Below are 27487 nucleotides of genomic sequence, written 5' to 3' on the forward strand. Positions count from 1 at the left end.
TCTGGCCACTTTGAATTTTATTGTGACAGTAACATTCGCCATACATCTGAACATGACACACAGCTGTCCACAGCCAGTTCTCTCTCCCACCCTCAACTACCCCACCAGGTGATGAACAGCTTGTGTGGGGTGTCTCTCTTCCTCTTCCCTGGGACACCTACACTTAACGATGGCTGAGGCCGAGTCACAAAGCCAGTGAGTACAGCCCCAGACTCTGAGCCCCTTTCTCACTACAATGTCTGACTTCTGCCCAACTCTCTTTCCCCAGATTGACCTGTATGCAGGAGCCCTGTTTGTTCACATCTGCCTGGGCTGGAATTTCTACCTGTCCACCCTCCTCACCCTCGCCATCACGGCTGTGTACACCATCGCAGGTACGGTTCCTGAAAGCCCACCAGGAACAAGGAGCCAGGGATACATGCAGGGGAAACCTTCCCACAGCATGGGGGTGGAGGGCCTGGGAGTGGCCAGTTCACAGGTGTCAGACAGGGATCTGGGGGCTGGCTAACCGCTCAGGTACTTTGGTGCACAGCTTACCCATCTCCAAGGATAGCACACCCACCAGCAGGTGATGCTGGTCAGACAGACTCTCCCAGCTCAGGGATGGGACACTTATCCAGCAACCTTGTTCCCGGCAGGGGGCCTGGCCACTGTGATATACACAGATGCCCTGCAGACGGTCATCATGGTGGTGGGCGCTGTCATTCTGGCAGTCAAAGGTGAGGTCTGGGGGCTGGGCAAGGGTGGGCTGTCCCAGCACCCTGAAGTTCTTTAGGTTAAGCCACAGTGGATCTGCCCCACTACTGGTCTCCTTGGCTGGTAGGCTCTGCTTCCTCCTGCCTAGAAGGGCGCAGTGGTGAGGTGCTGCCGAGGCTCCCTCAGGGCTAGGCAGGCCTCGCAGCAGGCAGCCGTGCAGGCATACAATTAGCAGACCACAAAACAGCTGAGGTGTTTCATCCAGCGCTTAAAGTCAAGTGCAGAGTCCTAGGAGGTGCTGTCTCCCGTCAGACAAAAAGCCTGCAGGGAGGGAGGTATGCTGGACAGGTAACACTAGTCTAGAAACAGACAGGTGAGTTCTACTGATGCCCTGGGAGGGAAAGAGCTGGGGAGACAGGGAGGGAGGAAAGATAGGTCCTAAGGTGGGTGGTTTTAAAGGTGAAACCTCAGCTCAGGGTCTGAGACCCTGTGGCAGAGGCTACCCCTGGGCCTCCTCACAGAGATTCCTGGTGAAACAGGCCCTGGCCTACCTAGGCTCCTAGCCCCACACCTCGCTGGGAAAGGGAGCCTGGGGCGATGCCAGAAGCTGTCCTACGTCCAGGTGTGCTCCTCCCAGGGTAACAGCCTCTGTTTCCAGAATCTCCTGCAGGCGAGGGGTCTCATGGCCATGCACAGGCTGGACGAGAGGGGAGTGACTATAGACACTGCTAGGCCAGGGCTTGGCCTTGCACCACCCAACCCTGAGGTAGATAAGACATGTCCTGGACTCAGAGGAAAGACCCTTGGCCTGAGCCCTACCTGCTAGGCTGACCATGAGACGCAGAGGAGCCTCTGCCTCCCTTCTCTGTGTCTTGGAAGGAAGGGGCCACATGCCAGCAGTGTCTCCGCTCTGCTGAAGTCATAGCCTTCAGAAGCCCAGGTCATGGCTTCAGTACTAGATGACTCAAACACCAAGAAACCCTCTTCCACCTCCTTGAAGGGCCAGTCCAAAGACTGGCAGAGAACCCCAGCCTGAGGCCAGCAGTCTTCCGGAGACTAGCCATGACTCCTGCTGGCCAACAGGACACTGTGGGCCCATGTGCAAAATGCTCATGTAATAGTTACATTTTAAATACAAATAAAATACTCTATTTCACTTTTTTTTTTCTTTTTTTAAACCTCGACCCTTCCTAGAGCAGGCAAGGTGAGGTAGGGACTCCAGTCTGATGCATGAAGTTATCTGTGAGACGAGGGTAGTAGGAGCCAGGGAGTCGGGGCCACCCAAAACCAACCCACCTGTGCCCAACCCTCCAGCTTTCAACAAGATCGGTGGTTATGAGCAGCTGGAGGCAGCATATGCCCAGGCCATTCCCTCCAGGACCATCCCCAACACCACCTGCCACCTGCCGCGAGCAGACGCCATGCACATGTTCCGGGACCCTTCCACAGGAGACCTCCCGTGGACTGGGATGACCTTTGGTCTGACCATCATGGCCACCTGGTACTGGTGCACTGACCAGGTGAGCACCAACATTGCCCATCCCTCTCCTGCTGCCCTCTGGGGTGGGGTTGGGGTACAGTTCAGCTGCTAGGGTTCCTTATGGTCTCGGGCCCTGCGCTTAGAGTCCGATGGGGCCCACTGGCTGCCACCTGCCCTGGCCTTCAGGTGCTTCGACTGGGACAATTTTGAGTATGGGATTCCGAAGGGACTTGGATGTTCCTCGGTGGCCGTGAGCTCTGCTCGGAGGCGAGTGTTTCGGGTTGGCCTTGGACTCCCAGGATCTGGTAGCATTCGGGGTGCTGGGCCACCCTTGGGCTGCCAGTGGTGGGGGCCTGCTGTGGCTGGGCTTGCTTTCTTGGGAGAGCTCTGGGTGCCATCAGCAGCAGGCCGGTAACGGGGAGGCCCCGGGGTCCTTGAGGTAGTGCCCCCATGTCGGTGGAAGTGCTGGCCCTGGAGAGACAAAGGAGAGTGAGGTATGTATGAATGACACGCGGGGGGCAGAGGACCCCTGCTGCAGGGACCAGGCAGGGTCTGGTCTGCCTTTGCCACTCGCCAGAGGGTTAACTACTTTTTCGTGCCTCAGTTTTCTCATCTGTACTATGGATGATTCTTCCCTTTGTGGTTTGTGCCCCAGACTATCCATCTGCAAATAGGGTTAGAGATGGAGGGAGGGACCAGAGGGGGTTGGTGGTGACAGTGCCTCCATCTGAGCCTGAATTTCTGATGAGGACTGAGGCAATTCTGACCTCTCCTGATTTTGAGCTCAGACAAGCCATTTCACTTCTCTGGACATAAGGGACCTGTCCTGAAGGTTGTGGGCAGCCCTAGAGAAGTGGAGCAGGGGAGGGTCCTGGGATGGGCATAGGTCCACTGATCATTGGTGTCTAGAGTCACACTCAAACTAAGCCCACCATAGGATAAGTCAACCAGGCTACGGCCGGCAGCTAGGAGGGCTGTGACAGTTTACGGAGTATCTTATGCACACACACCTGCCTCCCTGTGGGTCCAGTAGGGCCAGCTCCACTCACAGGCTGAATATCAAGGCCCAGACACACCTGATGCACCCCAACTGAAGAAAAACTTCACACAGATTTCCAGTGTGGGAATCCATATGGGCAGCCAGGGGATAGAGGCACTGGGAGGCTAGGCCTTCATTTCCCTATAGTAACCAGTTGCTCTCCAGCAGGGTTGCTCTCCTGTGGGACCCCAGATGCCTGAGGTTCCCACCTGGCCTTTACCTCCTGCCCATGCCTTTCTGGTGGCTTGAAGCAGGAGGTACACTTTTCCTTTGAGGACTGATGGCCAACCCCAGAGGGTGAAAGGCAGCCTGGAGGGCCTGCTAGGGGAGTAGATAGGCCCCTAATCCCTGCCCTCTCTTGTTTCCCCTGACCAGGCAGGCCGGGCCCAGCCACACATCTCTGGGTAGAATGTCATTCGAAAGCATTTCCCATGAAGGCCAATGAGTCAGCATCTATCCTGCCCTCGTGGCTAGATGAGGGCAGATATGGAGCCCAAGAGGCCTAGAGAGGGTCACAGGGATACAGAGGATGGTTCCTGCTAACCCAAGGTGATCACATCACCTTGGGCTGGGTCTACTCCAGGATGCCAGGCCTTGGGATCCCAGATCCTGGGTCCCAGATGGCCCTCAATGGCCCTGAGGGTCTGGATGAACTCTATCCTGCATGCTATATTACACTCTTCTCCCTAGCTACAGGTTCACCCACAGTAGGTGACCATTTTGTAACCAAGAGTGGGCTGAGCATGGTAGCACACGCCTTTAAACCCACTGCTTGAGAGGCAGAGGCAGGCAGATTTGTAAGTTCAAGGTCAGCCTGGTCTTCAGAGGGAGTTCCAGGTCAAACTAGGGTGACACAGTGAGACCCTGTCTTAAAAAAACAGGAAGCAGGACAATAGCAAATGAAGCACAGGCTCTGCTATGCCACCGCCACCGCCCCTCCCAGGCCGTACTGTCCCTCGTATAAAGCAGAAGGCTGCACAGAGGGAATGCATCCTGCAGTCCTGTGAACGCAGGCAGCTCCTAGATTCCTATACCAGCAGCATCCTCCACCACAGCCATGGCTACGAAAGCAGTTAAGAACTTCAGGAAGTTTCTGGAGGCATCACAATCCCTGACTTCAAACTCTACTACAAAGCTACAGTACTGAAAATAGCCTGGTATTGGCATAAGAACAGACAGGAGGACCAATGGAACTGAACAGAAGACCTGGATATCAATCCACACATCTTTGAACACCTGATCTTTGATAAAGAAGCAAAAAAATATCAAATGGAAAAAAAGAAAGCATATTTAACAAATGGTGCTGGTGTAACTGGATATCAACATGTAGAAGAATGAAAATAAACCCATATCTATCACCATGCACAAAACGCAAGTCCAAATGGATCAAAGACCTCAACATTAAGCCAGCCACACTGAATCTTATAGAAGAGAAAGTGGGCATTGGCACAGGGAACCACTTCCTAAATAGAACCCCAGCAGCACAGACACTGAGAGAAACACCTAGTAAATGGGACCTCCTGAAACTGAAAAGCTTCTGTAAAGCAAAGGACATGGTCAACAAGTCAAAACAACAGCCTACAGAATGGGACAAGATCTTCACTAATCCCACATCAGACAGAGGTCTGATCTCCAAAATATACAAAGAACTCAAGACATTGGACACCAAAAGATCACATAGTCCAATAAAAAAAATGGAATACAGACCTAAATAGAGAACTCTCAACAGAGGAATCTAAAATGGCTGAAAGACACTTAAGGAAATGTTCAACATCCTTAGTCATCAGAGAAATACAAATCAAAACAACTCTGAGATTCCATCTTACACCTGTAAGAATGGCCAAGATCAAAAACACTAATGACAATTTATGCTGGAGAGGTTGTGGGGGAAAGGGAACACTTCTGCATTGCTGGTGGGAATGCAAGCTGGTACAACCGCTTTGGATGTCAGTGTGGCGATTTCTCAGAAAATTAGGAAACAACCTTCCTCAAGACCCAGTAATATCACTTCTGGGTATATATCCAAAGGATGCTCAATCGTGCCACAAGGATATGTGCTCAACTAGTTTATAGCAGCTTTGTTTGTAATAGCCAGAACCTGAAAACAACCTAAATGCCCCTCGATTGAAGAATGGTTAAGGAAAATGTGGTACATTTTACACAATGGAGTACTACACAGCAGAAAAAATAACAATCAAACACAATCCCAGAGAACTTAGACAACAATGAGGACACTAAGAGAGACTTACATAGATCTAATCTACACGGGAAGTAGAAAGTAGAAAAAGACAAGATCTCCTTAGTAAATTGGGAGCATGTGGACCTTGGGGAGGATTAAAGAGGGGAGGGGAGAGGCAGGGAGGGGAGCAGAGAAAAATGTAGAGCTCAATAAATATCAATAAAAATATATAAAAAATGAACTTCAGGAAGTGCATAGCAGCCCAGGGTCCTAGAGAGCCAGGCCCACCGAAGCCACCAGCTTCATCCTCGAAGCCATGCTTGGCTAGGTGGCAGTACCCATGTTCAGAGGTCAGGATGGTGAAGTGGCCAAGCCAGGGATGGGAGTGCAGGCCTCCCCAAAAGGCATGAGTAAGCTGGGTAGTACTTGTACCCTGGACTGCTCCCATTTCGCGACAGCATCTATCACAGCGCCAGCTGCTCAGGCTCAAATGTATCCTGCCAATCAAAGAGGAGCACAGGTTACAGACTCAGGGAAATGGGGGCTTCTCTCTCCTGACAGACGGAGTTTCAGGTCAGCGGAGGGCGAGGCTCCGTCAGGGCCTCCCTGAAACACCCCACTGTTCAGATAGGAAACAGGCCTGCAGGGAGACTGTGGGAGAAGAGGGACGGGGTCTGCTGCCCCGCACTGAGGGGTCAGTGTTAGCAGCCACATGGGAAGGAAGCGAAGATGACAGCTTCTTCCTAGCTGTGAGTCACAGGCGCTGTCACCAACACAGGAAAAGCACATTTCAGAGTTACGCTTGTACAAGCCTTCGAGCAAGCTGTGCCACCAAAACTCCTGCTCTAAACCGTGACCCACACACGCCACAAGTGCTAGCCCCTTGTGAACACTCCCAACCTCCTGCTTTTTCAAATCAAATCCAGATGTGCTCACATATGCCTTAATCCTATTTGGGAGACTGAGTCAGGGGGGATTGTTGTGAGTTCAAGGCCAGCATAGGCTACAGTTAAGTTCCTAGTCATTCTGAGCTAGAGTAAGACACTGTCTCAAAAACAGAAGGAAAAAAGGGGAAAAGTTCTGACTAGCAGCCCACCCCCATTCTGCAGATCCAGAAACAGAGGCCGTCAGGATTCACCTACGGATTGATCTAGTAACCATTATTACTACTGAGGTGCAAGCTCTGCCCTGTCATGTAGTCAATGTCAATTTCTGCTCCCAGGATTTATGTGAATGTCTGTTGTTTATGAGGCCAGGGACAATCACACGGTGTCAACCGGCATCACCTCTCAAGGTCCACTAAGGAGACGCTGACACAGGTGTCCCCGAGGCTGAGCCCCATTTCTCTCCCCGTGTCCCAGGTCATCGTGCAGCGGTCTCTGTCTGCCCGGAACCTGAACCATGCCAAGGCAGGCTCCATCCTAGCCAGCTACCTGAAGATGCTGCCCATGGGCCTGATGATCATGCCAGGCATGATCAGCCGAGCACTGTTCCCAGGTAGGATGGGCGCTGCGGCCACACCTTCAGTGGCAGGACACCCAAGGCTCTAAAGATTTAGTCTACAAAAGCCACTGGGTGACAAAAGAGGGATCTGCTGTTGCCCAACAAGGAAGAGGGAGGGACTTGTCCTTAGGAGCACAAAATAATCTACCGAAAGGTAGTTTAGATAAAGTCCAGAAGAGGAGTATTTACGACTGTGTGACCCTGTAAGTATAAAGGAACATCTGTGACCACCCATGAGCCTTGTCTGCAAACTAGGGACTGTACCTTCTACCTGGGAGGATGCATCAGACCCTGTGACTCTGAGTATGTGGAAATGTGTGCTTTATAAAGTTGTTTTGGAGAAGATTCTAGGACTGAGAGGCCCCTAGCATAATAATGGCCGGCCACACGGCCCTGTGTCCCCATTCATCATCTTTCTGTAACGGGTGTCATTGGAGCCAGGGACCCAATGGCCCAGGGCATGGGCATTTTGGGCTCTTGGGGTGATTGCAGAGACCTAGGGATGAGGGATCAGACTCACCTGAGCCTGCTTGTCCATAGGGCGTTGTGGTTGCATTCTTGATGTATCTACATCTTCTCTGCCCCGACCCTGGGCCCACAGGGGGCTGCCACTCAGAGGACCACTAAAGGTCCCTCGGGTTACATGAGGGGCACTCAGCTGTCGTCGGGGTGGGTGGCCTGGCCCATTGGCCATCTGCTCTGAGTGACGCCTCTGGAGAGGTACTGACCGCTCCCTCACTTCAAAGTACTCGTCTGACATGGATGAGGCCACCGAAGGCCGCCGGTGGCCAGGGCCAGGGCCAGAGCTGCCTGAGAGGCTGTCCTGGTCACTGAGGGTCACGTAGTCGTCATCATCTTCCTCCTCCTCCGGATCCAGCCCATTGGGGAGTCCTGTCTCCGGGCCATCAGGGTCATCCTGGGTCAGGGATAACTGTTGCTGTAGTGAGACCTGGTTCTGGCAGGTTGTCGTGGGTAGCCTGGGGTCTATCCCATTTGGGGGTGTCTCCTTTTTTGGGGTCTCTAGGGCCCAGCCAATATCACTACCATCCTGGGCAAGAATATCTGCCACAGGAACTGTCCGGGGCTTAGGTACAGGGGCCTGTGGTTCAGGGTTCCCCTGGGGGAAGCCATTCTCAGCTGGGACCACATCCTGGGAGTCCCTGGGTGCTGGGGGAGGACAGGGTTCTGGGCAGGGTCGGGCCTCCTGGCTCTGCTTCCATAGCTGGTGCTGGGTGCTGGCATGGGCCGTGTCACGGATCTTGATGCGGTTCATCTGGTTGGGCTGAGGGTTCCAGATGTTGGGATCAATAATGTTGATGTAGCCCAGGATGTCACTGCCAGGCTCTGGGTCCGGCTCCACCCATGTGGGCAAGTACTCAAACATGTTGGCCCTCTCCAGGTTGAGCAGCCCCGGGTGGATAGGTGGTAGCAGTTCAGAGAGGTCCCCTGGGCGTTCAGCAACTGTGGGGCCCTGAAGCCCTGGGGACCTCGCAACCTCCTGTTTCTCAGAGGAAGTCTTGGCAAGCTCATCCACACTCTTGGCCTTGACCAGTGCATACTTGGGGTTGACAAGCTTCTTGGCCATGGTGCCCGTGGGTACCAAGGGCACCACAGATGGTAGCACAATGGGATCTGGCTCTGGTTCCTTCTCCATGGGGATGTCCTTGAGGCTGACACCTTGAGACATGAGGTACAGCTCCTGAAACTGCCGATCAAACATCTCTACCACCTGACCAGACAGCACAGAGATCACATTCCGGTCCGTCCTTGCAGCTGACCATGTGAAGCTACAACATAAAGGCAAGGTAGGAAGTCGGGCACAGAATACATGTGTCTCCCTGAAGCCCTAGTACCCTGATTTAGCGAGAGTCCCTGTCCCCTAAGGCAGGGGACATCTACAGTGGATACTCCAGCTGGGGTCTGTCAGACTGGCCACTGGGCCCTAGCATAACAACCTAAGTGGCACTGGGGGCGGGGCACAGCTGGGGAGCTCAAACCTAAGTCTGGGAGCCTATGTCTAGCTCTTCTTCAGCAAATTCCTGCTCTACTGGACTCATGAAGGCAGCATGAGGATGCCCACTGCAGCCTCAAGTAGCAAGAACTACCCAGCACAGTGGCCATCACTGATGGCTTTGCTGTCATCAATCCCAGAGTTACTGCGTCAAATCTGCCTGGCCTCATGATGGTGCAGAACTGGCTCTGTCCTTGAAGATGGCTCTCAGAGTGACTTCCAAGAGGGCTTGGGCAAATTCACCGTGACCTAGCCCACCCTACCCTTGGGCCAGTGACTGTGTGGGATGGAACAACAGCCTGTTTGGACAAAATGCTTCCCTGCCTGTCACTAGAGACTGTGGGTGGACCCAGGCCTGCACACAGCTCAGCAGTTTTGGGAGCAATGAACTGGAATAACCAGCATGTCACATGCAGGGATTAAGGGCAGAAACCAACTGGGATCCAGAGGCAGCTCCTCCCCAAGTCCCAGAGGAGAATCACCTGTAAGAGCCACACACAGCCCGATCTCCATCCACAAACATGAACTTCTGGGCCAGGACACCCTTGAACTTGGTGGCTGACCGTGTGAAGAACTCTGTTCCCCCGCTGCTGCGCACCCTGAGATTCTGTGTTGGGAGACAGGGAGGCAGAATTAGATGGACCACAGGCGCTGCTTTCACAGGTGGAGGCAGCAGAGAGCCCGGAGCCTGGAGACAGTTTGTGGGGAGTCAAGACCCGGAGTGAGGCGCAAGGTGTGGAGAAGGGCAGTCTATCCGGACTGCTGGGCCAGGCACGGGCAATGGTGAAGCCGCTGCTGAATGCTGTGGGCCAGCATGTTCTCAGCGTGTCCCTAAGAGCATCCACACAGTAGCGTGGGGCAAGATGAGACCTCGGTGGCAAGAACAATTTGGAAAATGCTCTTGTCCAGGGTGCTGTAGGGTCTTGAGTGGGAGGGTTAACTTTTAGAAAGGTCCTATGGACAGCTGGGTGGCAGATGAGGGAGGGGAGTGGAAGCAGGCAGGGGCCATCCTAAGGACCCTGGGTCTTATACTCTGACACATCCAGGGTCTTGTAGGATGATTGACCATGGGCGTCTCCCCACTCTTGACATTCCATGTCACTGACTCTGCTGGACTCCTTACAGGCACTCGGAGAAAACTCTCTCCGGAGATGGGACGAGGCCTGGCTCCAGAGATGGTCTCATAAATGGTCATCTTCAGTCCCTATCACATGGCCTGGTTTAGAGCCAGCAGGGGAAGGCCCTCAGAGCCCAGAGGATTCACAGAGACCCAGGGAGGAAAAAGTCCTACCAAAGAAAAAGTGGAACCAAAACTGCTGGCCTTTCCTTGGTCCTGAATACATAAAGGGCCTTTCTCTCTAGTATAGCATCTCCAGAACCATCCAGGACCTGAGTGCCTCGAGAGCCAATGCTGGTACAGGTGGACACAGGTGAGGAAAACCTGACCAAAATCTAAGCATGAAGGGACTGCTGAGGCTTACAAAACAGAACAATACGTATGGGACCTAGGGCCCATCTGGCCTCCCAGAGCTTTCTGACTGGTCTACTTACATACCTCCTGTGATGGAAGTCTCACTCCTGTCAGAGCTCTGGATTCAGACAATAGTTGGTGACAAAGTCTTTGTCAGACTCAGCTGTGACTCGCCTGTCTGTTGGCTCACCCACTCAGCGGTTCTAGGTTATTAACTGCCCACATGTTCCTTTGTTCACCGACCCCTGCTGAGGCCCCCAGTGCCAGACAAAGATGACAGTGACAAGGATGCTACTGTGGAGGTGGCAGTGAGGCAGATGAGTCAAAACAACCACCTGGAAAGCCTAGAAGCAGAGGAGTGAATGGAGGCAGGGGCTGGGAGGCTCCCGGGAAAGGATGACGTGGGGCAAGGTGGGAGGCAAGCACCCCAGGGGAGGGATACAGAGGCTGGGCAGCGGAAGAGCAGGCTGTCTGCACAGCTGGACTTGATTCTGGTGAAAGGGGCCCCACCTGCTTCTGCTGTGGGTAGCAGGAGCCGTGCACAGCTAAACCCGAATGGCAATGGGCATACGGAGGCAGAGAACAGGGAGGCTGGGGCATGCAAGGGAGGTGGTCTGAGTAAGGGTGCCACCCACGGCAGTCTCCCGCCTGGTGCTTCCTATTCCCAGACTCCCCTGGTGGCCCAGAGCACTATCCACAGAAGTCGACAGGGGTGGTCCCTGGGTGGGTCCCTAAACGATGTCCACCCAGCTGTGGGGTGAACAATTGTCTTGTTGTTGGGCCAGACACAGAAGGCAGATAAGCTGTTTGCAGGGCCAGGCTTACTCTGGCCCCGCCTGCCCACAGGCCTGCCCACAGCCAGCTCAGCAGGAAGCTGGCCAGGGCCCAGGACAATTAGTACTCGTGACTTTGTACCTAACACACTGCACACTCAGGGACCAGAGGTTGGAACAAAGATCTTAGAGGCCTTCCCTGTCACCTGTGCCAACCACAGCCCAGCCCTGTGGCATCCTGTGGTCTCACTGTCCAACACTCTGTGTGCTGAGGCCATGTGTCTGTCCCACATGGGCAGCCAGCCTGCACACTTCTCTTGCTGGAGTCTCTCTGCTCAGAAAGTCGTTTCTTACATCTTGGAGTAACTCAGCCATGTGAGAGGCAGGCCCGGTTGTGTCACTCACCTGCTGGGTGGTTCTAAGCAAGACTCTGGCCCTCTCTGGGCTACCGTTTCCCTGCCTGCATAGTGGGGATTGGCGCTGAACCCATCGGCTTATCCACCACTGGGGCTGGGCAGCAGGCAGGGGCTTGCACCAGGCCCCCCGCCCTCTGCCTCCTGTTCCTGGTAGCCTCGCCCCACGGGCCTGGCCCAGATGAGGTAATGTCTCAGGTGTCTGGGCTCGCGTGAGCAGAGGTGGAGGAACCCACAAAGCTGCATTGTCTCAGGTCCTGGGGTGCCCCTAGCTGGGTACGGGCAGGTGGGGTGGAGGGTTCCGAGACTCTTTCAGACCTCCATAAGGCACAGTGAAGGTGGGTGAAGTAGGGTAGGAAGCAGAAATGAGTCAGGTTTCTCTGGCCCAAAGTGCTTGTGGAGGACACAGGCCTAGGGTTTATTATGCTGGTCTCCATTAAGCTGGCCTGGGCATTCTACAATTCTGGTCTATGACTCCAGACATAGTGCCAGACACTGACCGGGCCTCTCCATGCCTCAGCTCCCTCACCTGCAGCATGCATCTAACTACCAGGGCCACCTGCAGCTTGAGGGCTTAGTGACCTGTAGGGAGTTGTAGAAGGGACTGAGTTCTCACCGGGACACACTGAGGTGCAAACTTGGCAGCACATCTGCGATAGCCTGGACTTTTCAGGGAAACCAGAACTGTCAGACCCACTTGGTGGCTAGTCTAGAGGACTCAGCAAGGGAGGCCATGAATCTTCATCTTTTGATAGGATGTAGCAGATCACACTCCAGACCTTGGCAGGGTAAAGGCATCGGTCAGCCATGCCTGGACCAGAGGAGGTGCAAGATGAGCTGGGGTGGGAGGCAGAGCGGTAGTTTACCCAGGTATAGACCTCTTATCTTGATTCGTGGACAGACCATTTTATTCAGCAGGAAATCCCTTGTGATCTGGGGCTTAGGCACATGTGAGCTTACCCAGCTCCAAGCCCTGGTGTTAGTGCTCTTGGTTGGCTCTTCCTCTAGAGTGACTGACATGGTGGCTAAGTCATTGTTGGGCTGTGCTAACCCTGTGATGCTTAATGACAGCCCTGCCTCTACCTGCTTAGTGCCAATAGTACCTGATTCATGACCAGCCCAGTGAGGTGAGCCCCTTTGCTCAGATACAAGCACTGGCATATATCCTTACCTATCGGTGGCGCAGACCCCACCATAGGCAGTAGAATGTGAGCTTACTCAAGAAGGGACAGGGGATGGGGTCCAGCCCACCTCCCCCTCTACTCGCCCCAGTAATCCCAGCTGGAGCCTGGCAGGACACAGCTTGAGCCTCTCCTGTCCTTCTTTGGCTCAGTGGGGACCTGGGCCCAGTCATGCATCCTCACCATGTGCCTTCGCACGGCTGTCAGATGGCTGGTGTTTCCTCGCTGGCTGGCGGTACAGTCAGCTCAGGTGGCTGCTGGTTTTTCCAGTTTGCCTGCACAGGTCAGGGAGCTTTTCATATTGCTGGGTCTTTCACAGCTCTGGCCTGGCTCCCACTGGCTCATGGGTACCTCTCGGCACTAGGGTCACCCCCATAGATAACCTAGTCCCTGCCCTTGTCCTGTGACTCTGGGAAGTGATGAGGTCAAAAGGCTGGGTACTATTTTCAAGGCCTATTTCCCATTTGTGACGAAGGGGTTCATTTCCTTACTGCCTACAGGGCCAACAGACTGTGGTGCCTGGAGCAGCTGGGACCCATACTTTGGAAGAGGCTATGTATGTCAGTCCCCTTCATATGGGGACTGAGAACAGGGTCGGCTGTGGCACTAACATAACCACTGACAAGAGAGGATGGCTCCTACCAGACTACCATTTTGAGAAAACTAGTGTCACTTGGCATTCAGAACAGATCTGAGGGGCATTAGGAGCTTTGTCCCTCACCACACACAGCCAATGGATCCTCCGTCTCACTCTGTGCCCACCATGGTCTCCTGCACTCTGCACGACAGCCTTGCCGGAGGGAAGGCATGAAGATGGGCCGATTTTCCATATGGGCAATGGAGGCCAGAGCCAGTAACTACCTGACAGGGCATTTGGTGTCTTCCCAATCTGGTGCCTGATACCCCATGGTCATAAATGTGACCCCACCAGGGAGACACGTAACTTGGGCCTACTGACTCTGGGGCAGGTTGGAACAGGGTTGGGACAAGGCAGTGGGTGGCTGAGAGCAGCGTATGGTTTTCCAGCACAGGAAGTGCTACCAAAACAGGCCCAGACCTAGCCAGCCCACAGCAGGGAAGTTGTCCAGGAAGGCAGACTCTCCACACAGTGACACCTGGCAGGGCTGTGCCCAGAGGAACCTCTGACCACTTACTCAGGGCTATGGTGAGGCTGCTACAGTTGAGATAGGATTACTGCTTGCCCAAGACAATATCTGCCTCCTAGGATCATGCCCTTTAGACCTGGTCACCTTCCCAGAGAGAAAGCCGAGAGGGTGGGACAGGACAGGCTACTGAATCCAGCAAGCTGCCCTCCTGTCCTGATGGTTCTAAGATAGAGCAGACTCCCATGGCCCCTGCCCTAACCCTAGACTGGCAGCTGCACACTCACTTAGCCTTAGTGTCTCTCAGTTACTATCCTCTGGGAGCCAAGTCCCACAGTGGTCAGTGGGCAGAGAGTCAGTGTGGGCAGCACCAAAGAATTCTGAGAGACAGGTCTACACTCTCCTTGTCAAGCCAATTTCTTATTGACTTTTAGGCACAAGCCCTACCTCCCCCTAGACCTCAGTTTCCCTATCTTTCTTGTGGGAGGCTAATCTGACCAGCTATAAGCGTCTGCGTTCAGACACCCCTATAAAGCCACAGGCAGAGCCTTATAACTACAAGGCCAAGTCCCACTGCTTCCCATGTCCTGAAGTTCAGAAAACACCAGACTGAGGAGTCATCAAGAATTCTCTACTAAGAGCCCTCAGGCACTGTAGGGCCGGGACTTCAAGCAGTCAGCCTGGATGAGGATACTCCTTGGTACCTACAAGTCCCAACCCATTGTCTGCCTCTATTACCAGGGTGAGGGGTCGGGTGGCATACGGGTGGCTAAGCACCACCAGTGTGTGGCAAATGCATGGAGTGGGGACCTTCCTGGAGCTCTGGAGCTGCCACCACAGCGCAGCCAGGTCCCAAGTCACCTTTTCTGAACTTGCACACAATGGCTCTTTCTGGCATGAGCTGTCTGCTACCCCAGAGCCATTTCTAGGTGCTAATTACATGCCAGGCAGGAGTGAGGCTTGGGGTCAACCTACCTGGAGACCACATGAAGAAGTCCCTAAAATTAGAGACTGGTAGCATAGCAGAGAACTCACACCCACTTAAAAGGCTCTGTAGGGGGCCTTGACAAATGTTGACAAATTACAGGTTCCAAGCCCTGCTACTGTCACCAGCCCTGTGTGATGACCATCTGGAATCTGCATTCCAATCACAGGCCTCCAGCCTGGGGCACCTGGCCTTCATCTCTAGTTTATTGGCAGTGACATCAGGCAGCTGCTTTTACTGCTTCATCTGCAAAATGGGAATGACAGATCCATGCCACTTGGGTTGTCAATGGGCTTAAATAAGCTAAATATGTAAAGTGCCAGGACACTCACATGCTATGAGAGCACCAGCTGCATCTGCAGACCTGTCTATACTCATGGGCACATGCTGTACATACGTGCTGCACAGAGGTTGAGCAAGCCACAAAATGCTAGGGGTCTTAGCCTGGCAACACTGATTTATCTACCCATCAGACCAATGAAATCCTAGAGCCTAGAGTGGTAGGCAACAAGATCTCAGACAGCTAAGCGAAGCTGAGAATCCAGGCATTGGCTTTCTCTTTCCCAACTCTGTTCCACTGTGCCTCCTTGCCTCAAAGATCTATTCTACTCTGGTTAGGCACCTCAAGTCCATGCCAACCCTGACCCAGCACAGAGGTGTCTGAGCCAGATCCTAATGCCAGACAGTAGAACTGATGAGATCAATTTAGGATTAGCACAATGAAAGAGTTCTCGGGGGGTTAGCGCTCTCAAGGTGAGGTATGAGCTGCCTGTGGAGGCCGTGAGCACACACCTGTCACCAGAGGTATGCAGGCAGACCAGATGGGAGACCTACGTGGAATGGGTAGCACGGGACCTGGCAGGCGCTCTGGCAGCTGGTTGAAGGCAGTAGATCTGTGTTTATCTTATCTGACTGTTGGAGGTAGTGAATATCTTATCCCTCAGGGCACTCATGTTGTGTGACCACCTGGCAGAAAGGCGCAGGGCGACTGAACTTTGGTATAAGGCACTGTCTACAAGGCTGTATGTTTGTTGGCTGACTGAATGACTTCTGCCCTCCAGTTGCACAAGCAAGGGAAGACAGCTCACCTTGAGGTGCCCCAGGTGCATGCGGGCCCGCTCACACATGTGCAAGAAGTACTTGACGTTACTCTCATCCACAATGATGTACACAGCCACCTTCCTCTTGAAGCCAGCATCCAGCAGGTCCTTGAAGATATCCACATCAGTGAACATGTCCATGACCACAGCTATCACCTGAGGATGGGGAAAGAGAGTGTGGTTTACCAGCACAGCAATGGGAACAACACCCCTGCTGCTCCCAAGACACAAGCCTGTGAAAACCCTCCCTCCAGTACTCCTCAAGGTGGATGGTGTAGGGAGGAGTGCAGACATGTCAGCAGGGTGCAGGAAGGTTGATGACCTAAGAGCAGGGGCAAGGTCTATGTTACAGTTCCACGTGTTCAGACTGGTCCTCAGGGCCTCCTTCATCAACAAGGTTGGGATTCACTGATTGGTGTTGCCACCAAGCAAGGTCCAGGGAGGCCCTGAGCATAGCCAGGGTCTCAGCCCAAGAACCTGTATTGGTGCCCTCCTGGGTCAGATTCAAAATCAGCTACACATGCCCCTTCCCAATTCCTGGAGACAAACCAGATGTGGCCACAATGGGGAAGAGGCCAGCAGGTGGCATGGCCACTAATTTGGAACCTTCCTTGAATCCTGGGTTGCTGTGAACTTCAGCGGGATGCCTACCTGGATCAGATAGCACCCACATCAGCATGTGCTCTTCTGTCACGTGCCAGCACCTATGTCCACCACAAGTGATCTCCACGCTCCTGAACTTGACTAAGGGTGGAACTCCAGAGGTCAAAGCATATCTACACCTGGCCTGCCCAGGCAACCACCTGCCTCAGTTTCCCGCGAACCACAGGACTGGAGCAGAACTCACAGTGAGGACCTGGTCCCCAGTAGAGCATGCAAGTAGTTAGACCAGGGATGTTCCCAACTCAGCTGCCAGCTCCCTGTGCTGCCCCTTCCCTGCTGGCTGATGTATCTGGAGAACTGGGGCAGGGGCTGGAAGCCACACAGAACTACCTGGGGGCTGAGCTCATGAGCACAGCCAGCATCTTCCTTCAGTGAGAGCAGTACACGCAGGGTGACAAAAGGCCACCTGGAACCTGCTGGGGACGTGTCTGCACGCCCACAGTGAGCTCACTAGGCTAGCCACTGCAGGCCCATCTGGGCTCCTCCCAAGTCTCTGGCCCTGCTGATGCCTGGTGCTCATCTGGCACAAAAGTCCAAACTCCTCAGCAGGAGGAAGTTCTAGGCCTGCCCTGCAGTGAACTTGCAGAGAGGCCCTAAGTTAAACCCTTCAACAGCTCCGGGCTCTCGTTTTCTCATCAGCAATATAGGCTATATTCATGAGAAGCAAGCACACTTGGGGTGATGCCTGTCAAAGACCCCAACCCAAGGGGGTCCTCAGGGATACACACATGCTGCCTTCTCCCCAGGCAGCCTTGCATGCCACAGCCCCACTCCAACCTCTCAGGAACAGCAAGGTGAGATACCAGCACATAGCTGGAAAAACTGAGGCTGAAAAAACGAGCCAAGCTGAAGCAGAGTAAATGCTACCCACTCCCAGATGTGCAGGGCTGTTGTCTGACCCTGTGGTCTCCAGGGCCTGAGAGTGCTAATCTGCTCCGAATGAAGGGGAAAAGGAGGCTAAGCCCTAGGGGGATCCCTGGGTCTCCAGAGGAGAGCTACTCACCATGACTTAGGGGCTGTCTGGTGGTAGAGCGGGTACAGGGCTACACTGGCAGGGGTAAGCTAGAGGACAACGTCAACACTAGATGAGGAAGCACTTTCCGTTGCCGAGTGGGAGAGGTGAGATGAGACAGAGGACCTGAGAGCTTCCGCCCACCATGTGCTTATGTGCCTGCCAAAAGTCAGAGGCTGCTAGAAGAAAAGACCCTATATGACAGTGTATGTGTGTGGTGGGGGGGGAGGCTGTGCTGCAGGGACCTCCTTGCCTGAGATCCCAAAGGCTGTAAGCCACTCTACCCATGATGCCCCCTTGGTTAGAGCACTCCTGAGAAGGCAAACAGCTTCATTACTGCCCTGGAAAGAGGCCTGACCTGGCTGGCACACTGTGCCCTGGAGGTTCTCCAGCCCACTGCACCCCAGATCTGTCACAGCTGGTTTCAAGCTGTGGGCACCACAGCAGATTGAGATGTGCCCCAGCAGGACAGGGGACTTGATCCAGGAATTACAGGTTGCCAAGATGGACTTGTTGGGACCTATGCCCCAAGGTGGATCTCTGACAGGGTCCCATGGCTGGCTGGTTCTCTTTAGGTGTTGGATTCTATGCCTATGATGGTGAAAGGAAGATTAAATAACTATCAGCTAATGCTGGGAAGGGAGGACTGCCTGGTGCCCCTGAGATCTGAGGTGATGCTGGGAAGGGAGGACTGCCTGGTGCCCCTGGGATCTGAGGTGATGCTGGGGGGAGGACTGCCTGGTGCCCCTGGGATCTGAGGTGATGCTCGGGGGAGGACTGCCTGGTGCCCCTGGGATCTGAGGTGATGCTCGGGGGAGGACTGCCTGGTGCCCCTGGGATCTGAGGTGGCTGGGGGGAGGACTGCCTGGTGCCCCTGGGATCTGAGGTGATGCTGGGAAGGGAGGACTGCCTGGTGCTCCTGGGATCTGAGGTGATGCTGGGGGGAGGACCATTTGGTGTTCCTGGGATCTGAGGTGATGTTGGGAGGGAGGACTGCCTGGTGCTCCTGGGATCTGAGGTGATGCTGGAGGGGAGGACTGCCTGGTGTTTCCAGAGACTGAGGTGATGTTGGAAAGAGAGGTCCTCACAGTGCTCTGTTATGTGAGGTAATGCTAGAAGGCTTCTTGTTACTGCCCAGAAATCTCACATCTTGGTCTGTCCATGGTCAGGCCACAAAGGTTCCCTGAGAAATCTTGGGACATGTTAGGATATACTGGCTTTGTAGATGGCAACATGGAGGCAGTCAGTGACAGAAGCTGAAACAAGTCTGCCCTGACTTGCACCCCTCCTCCCAGCCTGGGATGTCTAGGGTCCACAGTTCCTGACACCAGCGCCATTACCTCTAGGGTCCTTACAAATGCAGCAACCAGTAGTTCTCCCTCCCGTTCACAGGAGAGGACACGGAAGCACTGTGCCTCAAGACCACCTAGCTACCTGTTTGGATGCCTAGCTCATCTGTGACACTGTGAGCTTATCAAGGGTGTCCTGTCCTGACTGGGCAGTTCTCAGGGAGTTTCCATCTATCCGTGAGACAGGCAGTGTGGTCCCAGAGCTCCTGCAGCATTCAAGGCCTGGTACTAGCCATCTCCTGTCTTAGGTCCCTCAGTTTCCACATCTATGAAATGGGATGGTGGACCAGCTATCAAAGCCTGTCCTTTCCTTGCTGGTACCTGCCTTTATTTTTTTTTAAAGTATTTGTTTATTTATTATGTATACAATATTCTGTCTGTGCATGTGCCTGCAGGCCAGAAGAGGGCACCAGACCCCATTACAGATGGTTGTGAGCCACCATGTGGTTGCTGGGAATTGAACTCAGGACCTTTGGAAGAACAGGCAACACTCTTAACCACTGAGCCATCTCTCCAGCCCCTGGTACCTGCCTTTATGCACCTGAGAGCCGTGCCCACAGCCCAGCGGGGTCTGCATGAGCTGCCTGGAGCATCCTGCCATGTCAACAGGGTCTGTGAAAGGACATTTTGATAGCTGCTCTTCAAAGAGTCTCATAGGCTCCAGCTTCGCCAGGTGCTGACACCAGCCCAGAGCTCCCAACACCCACAGCGGTTTCTTCCAGGCCCTTGTGTCTCTAAATCTCACCCAGTAGAGCAAAGTGCCCTCATGAGACAGTGGATGGACGGGTTTCCCCACAAGTGCTTGGCTGGTCTGAACATAATTGAAAACTACTGGGGTACTGGCCCGGCTTCTGACACACCTCTCCTGAGAATCCTGACTCCACTGGTTGCTCTCCCCCAAAACATCCTGCCTTGAGCATTGATACAGGCTGTCTCCAAGGCCATTTGCTGATTTTGCCCACATCTGGAGAGCTGTTCAGGGCCCCTCAAGCAGTCAGCTAGCAGTAGGATAGCTCACCCATGGAAGGAAACATCGAAGGCTGGGAGGAGCCCCTAAGGGGCAGCTAAAGTAATAGAAGATCCTCATCCAGGACCACGGGAAGCTCATGTCTCCCAAGCTAGGGCAGAAGTCATCCTGATACATGGGGCCTGTGGACAGTCCACAAAAGGATGCTGCCTAGGTAGTGAGCAAGGAAGTCTTGAACCAAGTACAGGCAAACCTCTGCTAAAGAGCCACATGTAAACAGCCCGGCTCCCTGTTCCAATGCTTGTCAGTATGGCAGGCAAGCGGCACAGACGGCAGCATCTGTATTACGGAAGTGATAAAGCTGTCAGGGCTTGGTGTGCTCAGTGGGCCAATGGACCTGCTTCTATCCTAAAATCTATTCTGCACCTTCCTATCAAGGTTTAGGTATGCTGAGGACTGGGTTCCACCCACAGCCTACATCCCATCCCCCAAAAAGTGTTTGATTCTAAGAAACCTCACTGCGTTCTACAGCAAAGCTCTAAAATACTTTTAAAAAATACACACCAGCCGGGCGGTGGTGGCGCACGCCTTTAATCCCAGCACTCAGGAGGCAGAGGCAGGCGGATCTCTGTAAAGATTGAAAACAGCCTCGTCTACCGAGTGAGTTCCAAGACAACCAGAACTATGGAGAGACCCTGCCAAAATAAATAAAGGCATAGAAGAATAAAAAAAAACAACTAACACAAAATGAAAATGTATACTGGGTGGCATGAATAGTAGGTTAGATATCATGGAAGACACAGCAGCCCCAAGTATCCCGATGTCACCCAGAGAAAGACTGAAGAAACAGCATGATGTCAGCACCCCTGGCTAGCTTCAAGGAGTTTAACAGACAGCTGGAGCCTCAGCTCACTGCAGGGGTGAGCGGGAGAGCGATGAGAAACACACGTGACCAAATAACTACTCAACTGTACTTCTTCACTTGATAAAAATGGAAATCCACAGACTATGTGACACACACAAAAGAGACGGGAGGAAAACTGCTAAAGCACACAAAACCAATCACTCAAAATCAGTAAGATGGGATCTGAAGAAAAGCCAGAAGGAAAACAGATCATTGCATATGGAGGAACTGAGCCAAGCCGACATCCTACCAGTCAGCGAAAAGAAGCAGCACACGAAGTCTTTTGAGCGCCACATGAAAACAAACCGTCCAACTAGAAGTAGATGGTGAAGGAAAATAACTTTCAGAACCGAAGCTAACATAAAAACGGATGCGCAAAGCTGCAAGACTTCGTTCCTGGCAGGCCATGCACTGCAGCAATCACCTGTGTAGATAAGAAACTGAGGCTGGGGACTGCAGCCAACTCCATGGTGGGAGCCCAGACGTTCCCTCTCTCCATCAAGGAAGAGGATGGAGACAGAAGAATGATTTTCCTGCCCTATCTTGTGTTCTAGTAGTACGGCGGAACTCTTGTTGGAGTGGAGGTTTGAGCCAAGCCACAGCACGAGTAGCAGGTCACCAGCATGCACATGTAGGGAACCAGAGAGTGTTGCACTTCCTAGAGACACAGTGACAGCCCAGGGTTGCATTCTCCCACTGTCAGGATCACTTTATCTTTCCTGGCTCTGACTCCACGCCACCATCTCCCAGAGCCCACCTTATTCTGAAATACACCTGCCTCAACCTGTCCAGCCCTGCCCTGCCCTACCCTGCCTTGCCTTCCTGGGTCCTTTTCCACTCCAAGACTCAGTTTCTCTACCTGCTATAGTGCTATGAAGATAGGATGGACCTCCAAGTACCTCCCTCTCCAGACTGGAAGCCAGCTGCTGCTTGGGAACATGCCACCTATTAGAAGGAAGCCTCATTAAAGCCAATTAGAGGAGGGCTGCGGCCAGCAAGTCACAGACAAGAAGCCATGCTGGTCACTCCACAAGCTCTGTTTCGGGGACTCCCTGCACCCCAGGAAGACCAGGCTTCTCTTTGTCCCTGGGGCTCAGTGAAGCTGAAAACAGGGCTGTAGAGCCATGGAGGTGACATTGACAGGACTGCCCTGAGTGGCTCTTGGTGAATATGAAGATGGAGGGAGTGAAGGAAGAGACCTGGCTTCACTGAGCACAGCACAGCACCACCTCCCATGGGACCACAACACGCTGAGGGACAACTCATGCTCTCTTATGGTCATTTAAACCTCACCTAGACTTTGACAAGCAAGTGTCAGTCTTACTGAGACTGACCCAGGGCAGAAGTGCAGAACTCTCAGGAGTTGCCGAGACAAGACAGAACTGGGCTCAGACCTGAGCCTGCCTGACACTGAAGCCAGTCCTCCCCACATCCCACACGGAGTGTACCCTGGAAGGTACCAGCCTGTCTGGGGTCTGTCCAGTGGGGTCAGCTGTGAACCCTAGTAGTGGTCAAGTGGCAGGCAATCTAGGGCCTCTCTCAGCCCATGGGGGTGACCTTCAGTTTCAGGGTGACCTTTCAAACTACAATGACTTAGAGCGCCATGGAACCCAGTCCAGGCCCAGCCATACCAAAGACCCAAAGCTCCATCCCACTCTGTGCTCTGGTCTCAGCTGTGATGTAAGCAGGTGGCAGGGTCGCACTGGAATAGCAGAAGGGCTCCTTCCGGGCAGAGCACAATCCAGCTCCCCATTAAGATGCAGGTGCCTGCCGTGGGGTGGGGAGCCTTGGAGAAGTCTGGAGCCAACACCTGGGATTATGCTATCTGATGGCTCCCACCCCAACAGGTGCGGCCTGGCCCAAGGCGGGAGCTGCCACAGCAGGCAGAAGGCAGCTCCTGGCCCACAGAAGCCTCTGTGTTGGGGGCTATTTTGGTGCAGTCATGTGCCACCGAATAAATAGGACACATCCTGAGGCATACACTGTCAGATGCTGTCTGCAGACGTAGGTATGCTCACAAACTTGGACAGAACGGCATCACTAGATGGCATAAGTGCCCTCACAATACTGTGGAAGGCATGTAGGCCAACGCTGACTGAACCTTTATCATGTGGTGTGCGGCTAGCCTGTGGTGCTGAGGGATATGGTCTCCAGGGGGACTGGGCATAGCTGTGGCTCCCCATTTTAGGCCAACATTGTCAGCCTTCCTCTACCTCTGGCAGCCCAGTGTCTAGGGGCTCGGGAGCCTGTGAACATGCTTTCACTGCCCCGAGCCAAGCAGGCTGGGAACAAGGCCTAATGGGCCCATTATGGGACGTGGTTGCACAGAGGCTGCAGCCCAGACCCTCCAGTCCACGGTTCTGAGCCCCACCAAACCCCGGGTTCCTTCTGTGGACAATAGAGGCAACACCTACTTTATGGAGCTGCAGCGAGGACTACACAGAGCAGGTGAAGTGCCTGTTCAGCACCTGGCATATAGTTGGTATTTAATAAGTGCCTCATTAAGCTGCCTTTATTCTCCTGGAGCCAAGAGGCAGGCCAGGACTCCAGAGTGTGAAGGCAGGGACCTGACAGGAAGATGTGAGGTCAATCAGGCATCATGAAACTTGGTTCCACTTTCTTCCTGCTGTGTGGCCCCGGGCAGGAACACAACTTCTCTGGACCTCCACACCTAAGCCCTGGCTGGAAGACATAAATCTGGGCCTAGCTGAGGGCCAGTTCCTACACCTCAGCTTCCTTCTGTGTCCTCCACAGTAACTTGGAAAAGCTCTAACTCACAATGCCCCTGGGCTGGTAAGGGGATCTAGGGGTCAGTCCTTGTTGGGGTGGGCGCTGGGATCTGCTGGAAGATCCTGAGGCCCAACCCCACCCAGCCTCACCCTCTGGAGGCCACACTTGCTCTCATCCCTCCCAGGCGAGATGCTACAGGCCTCTGGTATGCAGTTGGAGCCCAGGGGAGGTTCCTCCCAGCCTAAGGGTGGAAGAGGGGTGGGGGAGGGTAGGTAGGGGCTGCCTCAGAGGGGAGCTCACTGCCAATGGACAGCAGTGGAGAGCATAAGCTCACGGACACACAACGAAAAGAGCATGATGCGGGGGCCCACTGTTCTCTGTTCCCTGTTCCAGACGAGTTTAGGTCCTGCAGGTGACAGGACCAAGGGGACCCTCCAGTCTTCAATGCCTGTACCCACTTCACAGACAGAGTGATCGGGGCTGAGGGAGGAGCCGGGGCTGGTCCAGTCTCATAGGGAGGCAGCACCAGGGCCTGCTCCCACACTCCAGGCCCTTCCTAGTCAGACCATTTCAGTCTTCAGGGAAGGGAGGATGCAGCAGAGTAATCCTGACAGGAACATGGCCACTAGAGGTGGCTGAGGTGGCGTGAGCTGAGTGTGTGCTGTGTCATTTCCTTGCCCCAGGGTCTGTCAGTTGTGCTGACTACTGGCAGGGTGACTCAATGCCAGCAGCCATGCTGCAGAAGTCCTCACGGAAAAGGGCTAGTCAGCATCCCAACCTCCATCCCAACCCTAGGAGGCTGGGGTTTCCCTAGCACTGGCATAGGGTGAAAAGGGGAGGTGGGCAAGAGGTGACTCGTGGCAACAGATAAGACAGAAGCATTCCTAGAGGGAGGAGCAAGGAGAGGGCGGGCAAAGCGCTCCGTCAGCACCCACTGGCGTCTGGGCCTGCCCCAGGAGGCTGGGAAGCAGCAGTTAGGAGGTAAAGACTCAGGCCACCTAGGTCAGCTGCCTCTCTCAGGTCCTGCTGGTCACTGTTCTTCCAGGCCAGGCTAGGTTCTGGAGTACAACAGGACTGAGTGACCTTGGACAGAGACGCCTAACCAGTCCGGCCTCAGTTTCTACCGTGTGAAAGAAAGAGGCAGATAGCAGCACCACCTGAGATTATAAAGTGCTCACACTCCACTGAAGCTATCATTACAGCCTCCCCACGTATTGTGTGTGGGGGCCACAGAGCAGAGGTGGGGAAACAGGGACTCACACGGGCCCACAAGGGAGAGGCCTGGCTCAAAACTGCACAGCAGGGCCGTGAACAAATCCTTGATCTCTGTAAGGTGGGCATGGCCGCTGCCAATTCTCAGGACCCTCAGGGACTCCCTGCTATGGGGAACAGGCTCCAAATGTAGGAAACTGAGGGCAATGCCTCTCCTTGATAGGCAGTAGGAGGGCCACCCACTACAGTGCCACAGAGATGGGGCTCACACTAAGATCAATGTCTTCCTGTCACCCTCGACAGGTGTCGTCAATAACCTTGGAGAAGTGGAACAGGATGAATACGAAGCTATAGGTCTGCAGAGGTGGAGACATCTCTGCTGTGGTCACAAGGATGTGGACAGGAAACCCTAAGGGAACAATTTGGCCCCAGGCACCCCTATCTGCCCCTATCACTGGCTGGCTCTATGTCATTCTGTCTGTAGAAGATTAGAGCCTGTGGCTGTTCCCAGGCCCAGCTGGAAAGTGGCAGCTGCCTCCTACCTGCCGTGAGAGCGCTGGCACAGTAGGTCGGGCCCCATTCAGGTCTTTACTCCTCCTCTCAAGGGACTGGACTCTGCCACAAGTGGGAGTTACCCCAGGCCCTTTGAGGGGCAACAGACTCCCAACTATTGCCAGGTGTCCAGAGGATTATCCAGTCCTTCCTCATTCCCGCCACCCAATACTCCACCATCACAATGGCTAGAGAGGCAGTTTGTGCCTACAGAGTAGAAACCCTCAGCTAGTGGTGCTATGGAAAGGGTCTCCACCTGCTGGAAACCAGCCAGACCACCTGACCCACTTCTGGTCTCTCTGCCCAGGAGCTCCCCAGGCCCTGTCAGCCAGGACAGTCCCCAGAGTGAGCATCTGGCCTTGTACACAGACTGCTCCATTCTGGACCTGAAGAGTGAAGGGGGTCAGACCCAGCTAGGAGCCCTCTCACTGCCACCAGACATGCTCCAGACAAAACAGTTTGCTACGCCTTAGCCTGTCTAATCAGGCACGCCTCCACTCGCAGTCCCCGCCACCCAGTTATGGTTTGGCTGTGTGGACAAGCCGTGTACACTGTTTCTCAAGATGTGTGTCAGTGTGTCAGTGTGGGGCAGCCACCCATAGCCAGGGCACTGTACAGCCCGGTGGGTGTCAGGCAATCCAGACGAGGCCTGAGGAGTCTCCCGATGACACACCACAACCCAAGCAGACACAGGTGAGAACCCGTGGAACCCCATTCATTCAGACACCCTGGCCTGGACAGCAGCTGCTCCTGCCCCACGGAAAAGGGCTCAGTGAAGCAGAGCAGCTGGCGGCCAGACACTCAGCACAGCTAGGAGGAAGCAGGCAGATTTTCTCAGGACCCCAGACCAGCCTCCATGCCTCTCCCTTAGACCCATTCTAGCAAGCTCATGTGTGTGTGAGTTTCTATCTTCTAACAGATCTGAGGCGAGGCAAGGGAGAGTGAGTGAGAAAGCCCAGAGTCCTCCCACCCCACTCCTGCAATGCATTCGAGGGGTTCAGAAACCCTTCAGCAAGACACAGACGCCCTTTGATCCTAGTGCCACCTGCTAGAGATGGGTATTCGGCTGCCGCTGCAGGAAGAGGCAACCAAGAGGTCAGTCAGCGGTCCCTGAGCCGTCGGGGTTCCCATGCATGCTGGGTGAACCGGGTCCCGCCTTGGCGCCTCACCTTCTGCGCCTGGCTGACCATCTTGCGCACCACTTCCTTGATGTGCGGCTGTCCGTCGATGGGTGGCTGCATGTAGACACTGGCCCGGGTGACACCCCTGTAGGCGATGGTGTCAGGCCAGCCCAGGTCCAGCTGCGGGATGGAGCGATCCGATTTCTGGGGCCAGTACTCCAGCGAGGGCTGCGGCTCAGCCGTGGCTGGGGGTCCTTCCGCCGCGCTGGCATCCTCGCTGGCATCCGCGCCGCCGTTGTCCTGGGGCTCGGGGCGGCAGCCCGAGCCCCGCGGGTCCTCGGAGCCCGGGTCGTACACCTCGATGGCCTCCACGATGCGCGCAAGCTCCAGCTCCGACAGAAAGTCGCGGATGTTCTCGCGCTTCAGCACCTCATAGAAGGCGTCGCGACCGCGGGCCACCAGGGCCTCCAGGGCCAGCCTCTGCTCCTCGCTGTAGAAGAACTCGGGCTTCGACTCGCTGGAGCGCCAGTTCACATGATTGTCGTCCAGACACTGCACCTGGGAGAAGGCCATGGCGGCCCTCGCTATGAGAACGCCGCCCGACGGGCACCGCGCTCTCGTGCTTCACGGCCGCAGCGCCTCTGCAAACCGCACCTGGGGGAACCAGCAGAAGACCGGGGACCGGGTCAGAGGGCGGGTGTGGGCGGGGCAGAGCGGCATGGGCGGGGCGAGGTCGCGGGGGTGGGCCGGGGTGGGCGGGGCGTGGGAAGGGAGCCGACCGTCCAGGGCAGAGGTTCGCCTCTTGGGATCCGCCTGAGGTTCGCGGAGCCCTGGGAATAAGCTGGGGCTGCCGGGGAACCCCGCCCCAGTCTGGAGTAAGAGCAGGGGCGCCAAGCCCGATTTGGGCTTCGGGAAGGGCAGCTCGCAAACCCGGAGGCCTGCCCGGAGGAGGGAGTCGCTTACCGGGCAGGTGGCGCCGTGCAGAGCGGACGACCCCAGGAACCACAGGCACTGGTAGTAGCAGCGGGCTGGACGGCCAGTGA

At 54.6% G+C, this 27487-nt stretch overlaps 2 protein-coding genes across 2 annotated transcripts in view; one reads left to right on the forward strand and one right to left on the reverse strand.

The window, feature by feature from the left end:
* Fam83g (family with sequence similarity 83 member G) lies at positions 1–27478 on the reverse strand. Its single transcript, XM_038325681.1, has 6 exons — positions 27408–27478; positions 26493–27098; positions 15923–16090; positions 9391–9515; positions 7418–8684; positions 1–2647 (listed from the first exon to the last, which is right to left on the reverse strand). Exons 2-6 carry the CDS (start codon positions 27015–27017, stop codon positions 2285–2287), a joined length of 2448 nt encoding a protein of 815 aa, XP_038181609.1. The 5' UTR covers positions 27018–27098; positions 27408–27478; the 3' UTR covers positions 1–2284.
* The window catches only part of Slc5a10 (solute carrier family 5 member 10), a 47877-nt gene that overhangs the window by 9991 nt on the left and 10399 nt on the right, over positions 1–27487 (forward strand). The window contains exons 6-9 of the mRNA XM_038325682.1: positions 269–374; positions 639–719; positions 2011–2216; positions 6756–6891. Coding sequence (XP_038181610.1) covers positions 269–374; positions 639–719; positions 2011–2216; positions 6756–6891 — 529 coding nt within the window. The remainder of the gene's footprint in view (positions 1–268; positions 375–638; positions 720–2010; positions 2217–6755; positions 6892–27487) is intronic.

This window comes from Arvicola amphibius, chromosome 4 (assembly GCF_903992535.2).
Source record: "Arvicola amphibius chromosome 4, mArvAmp1.2, whole genome shotgun sequence".
In the NCBI taxonomy this organism is placed as follows: Eukaryota; Metazoa; Chordata; class Mammalia; order Rodentia; family Cricetidae; genus Arvicola; species Arvicola amphibius.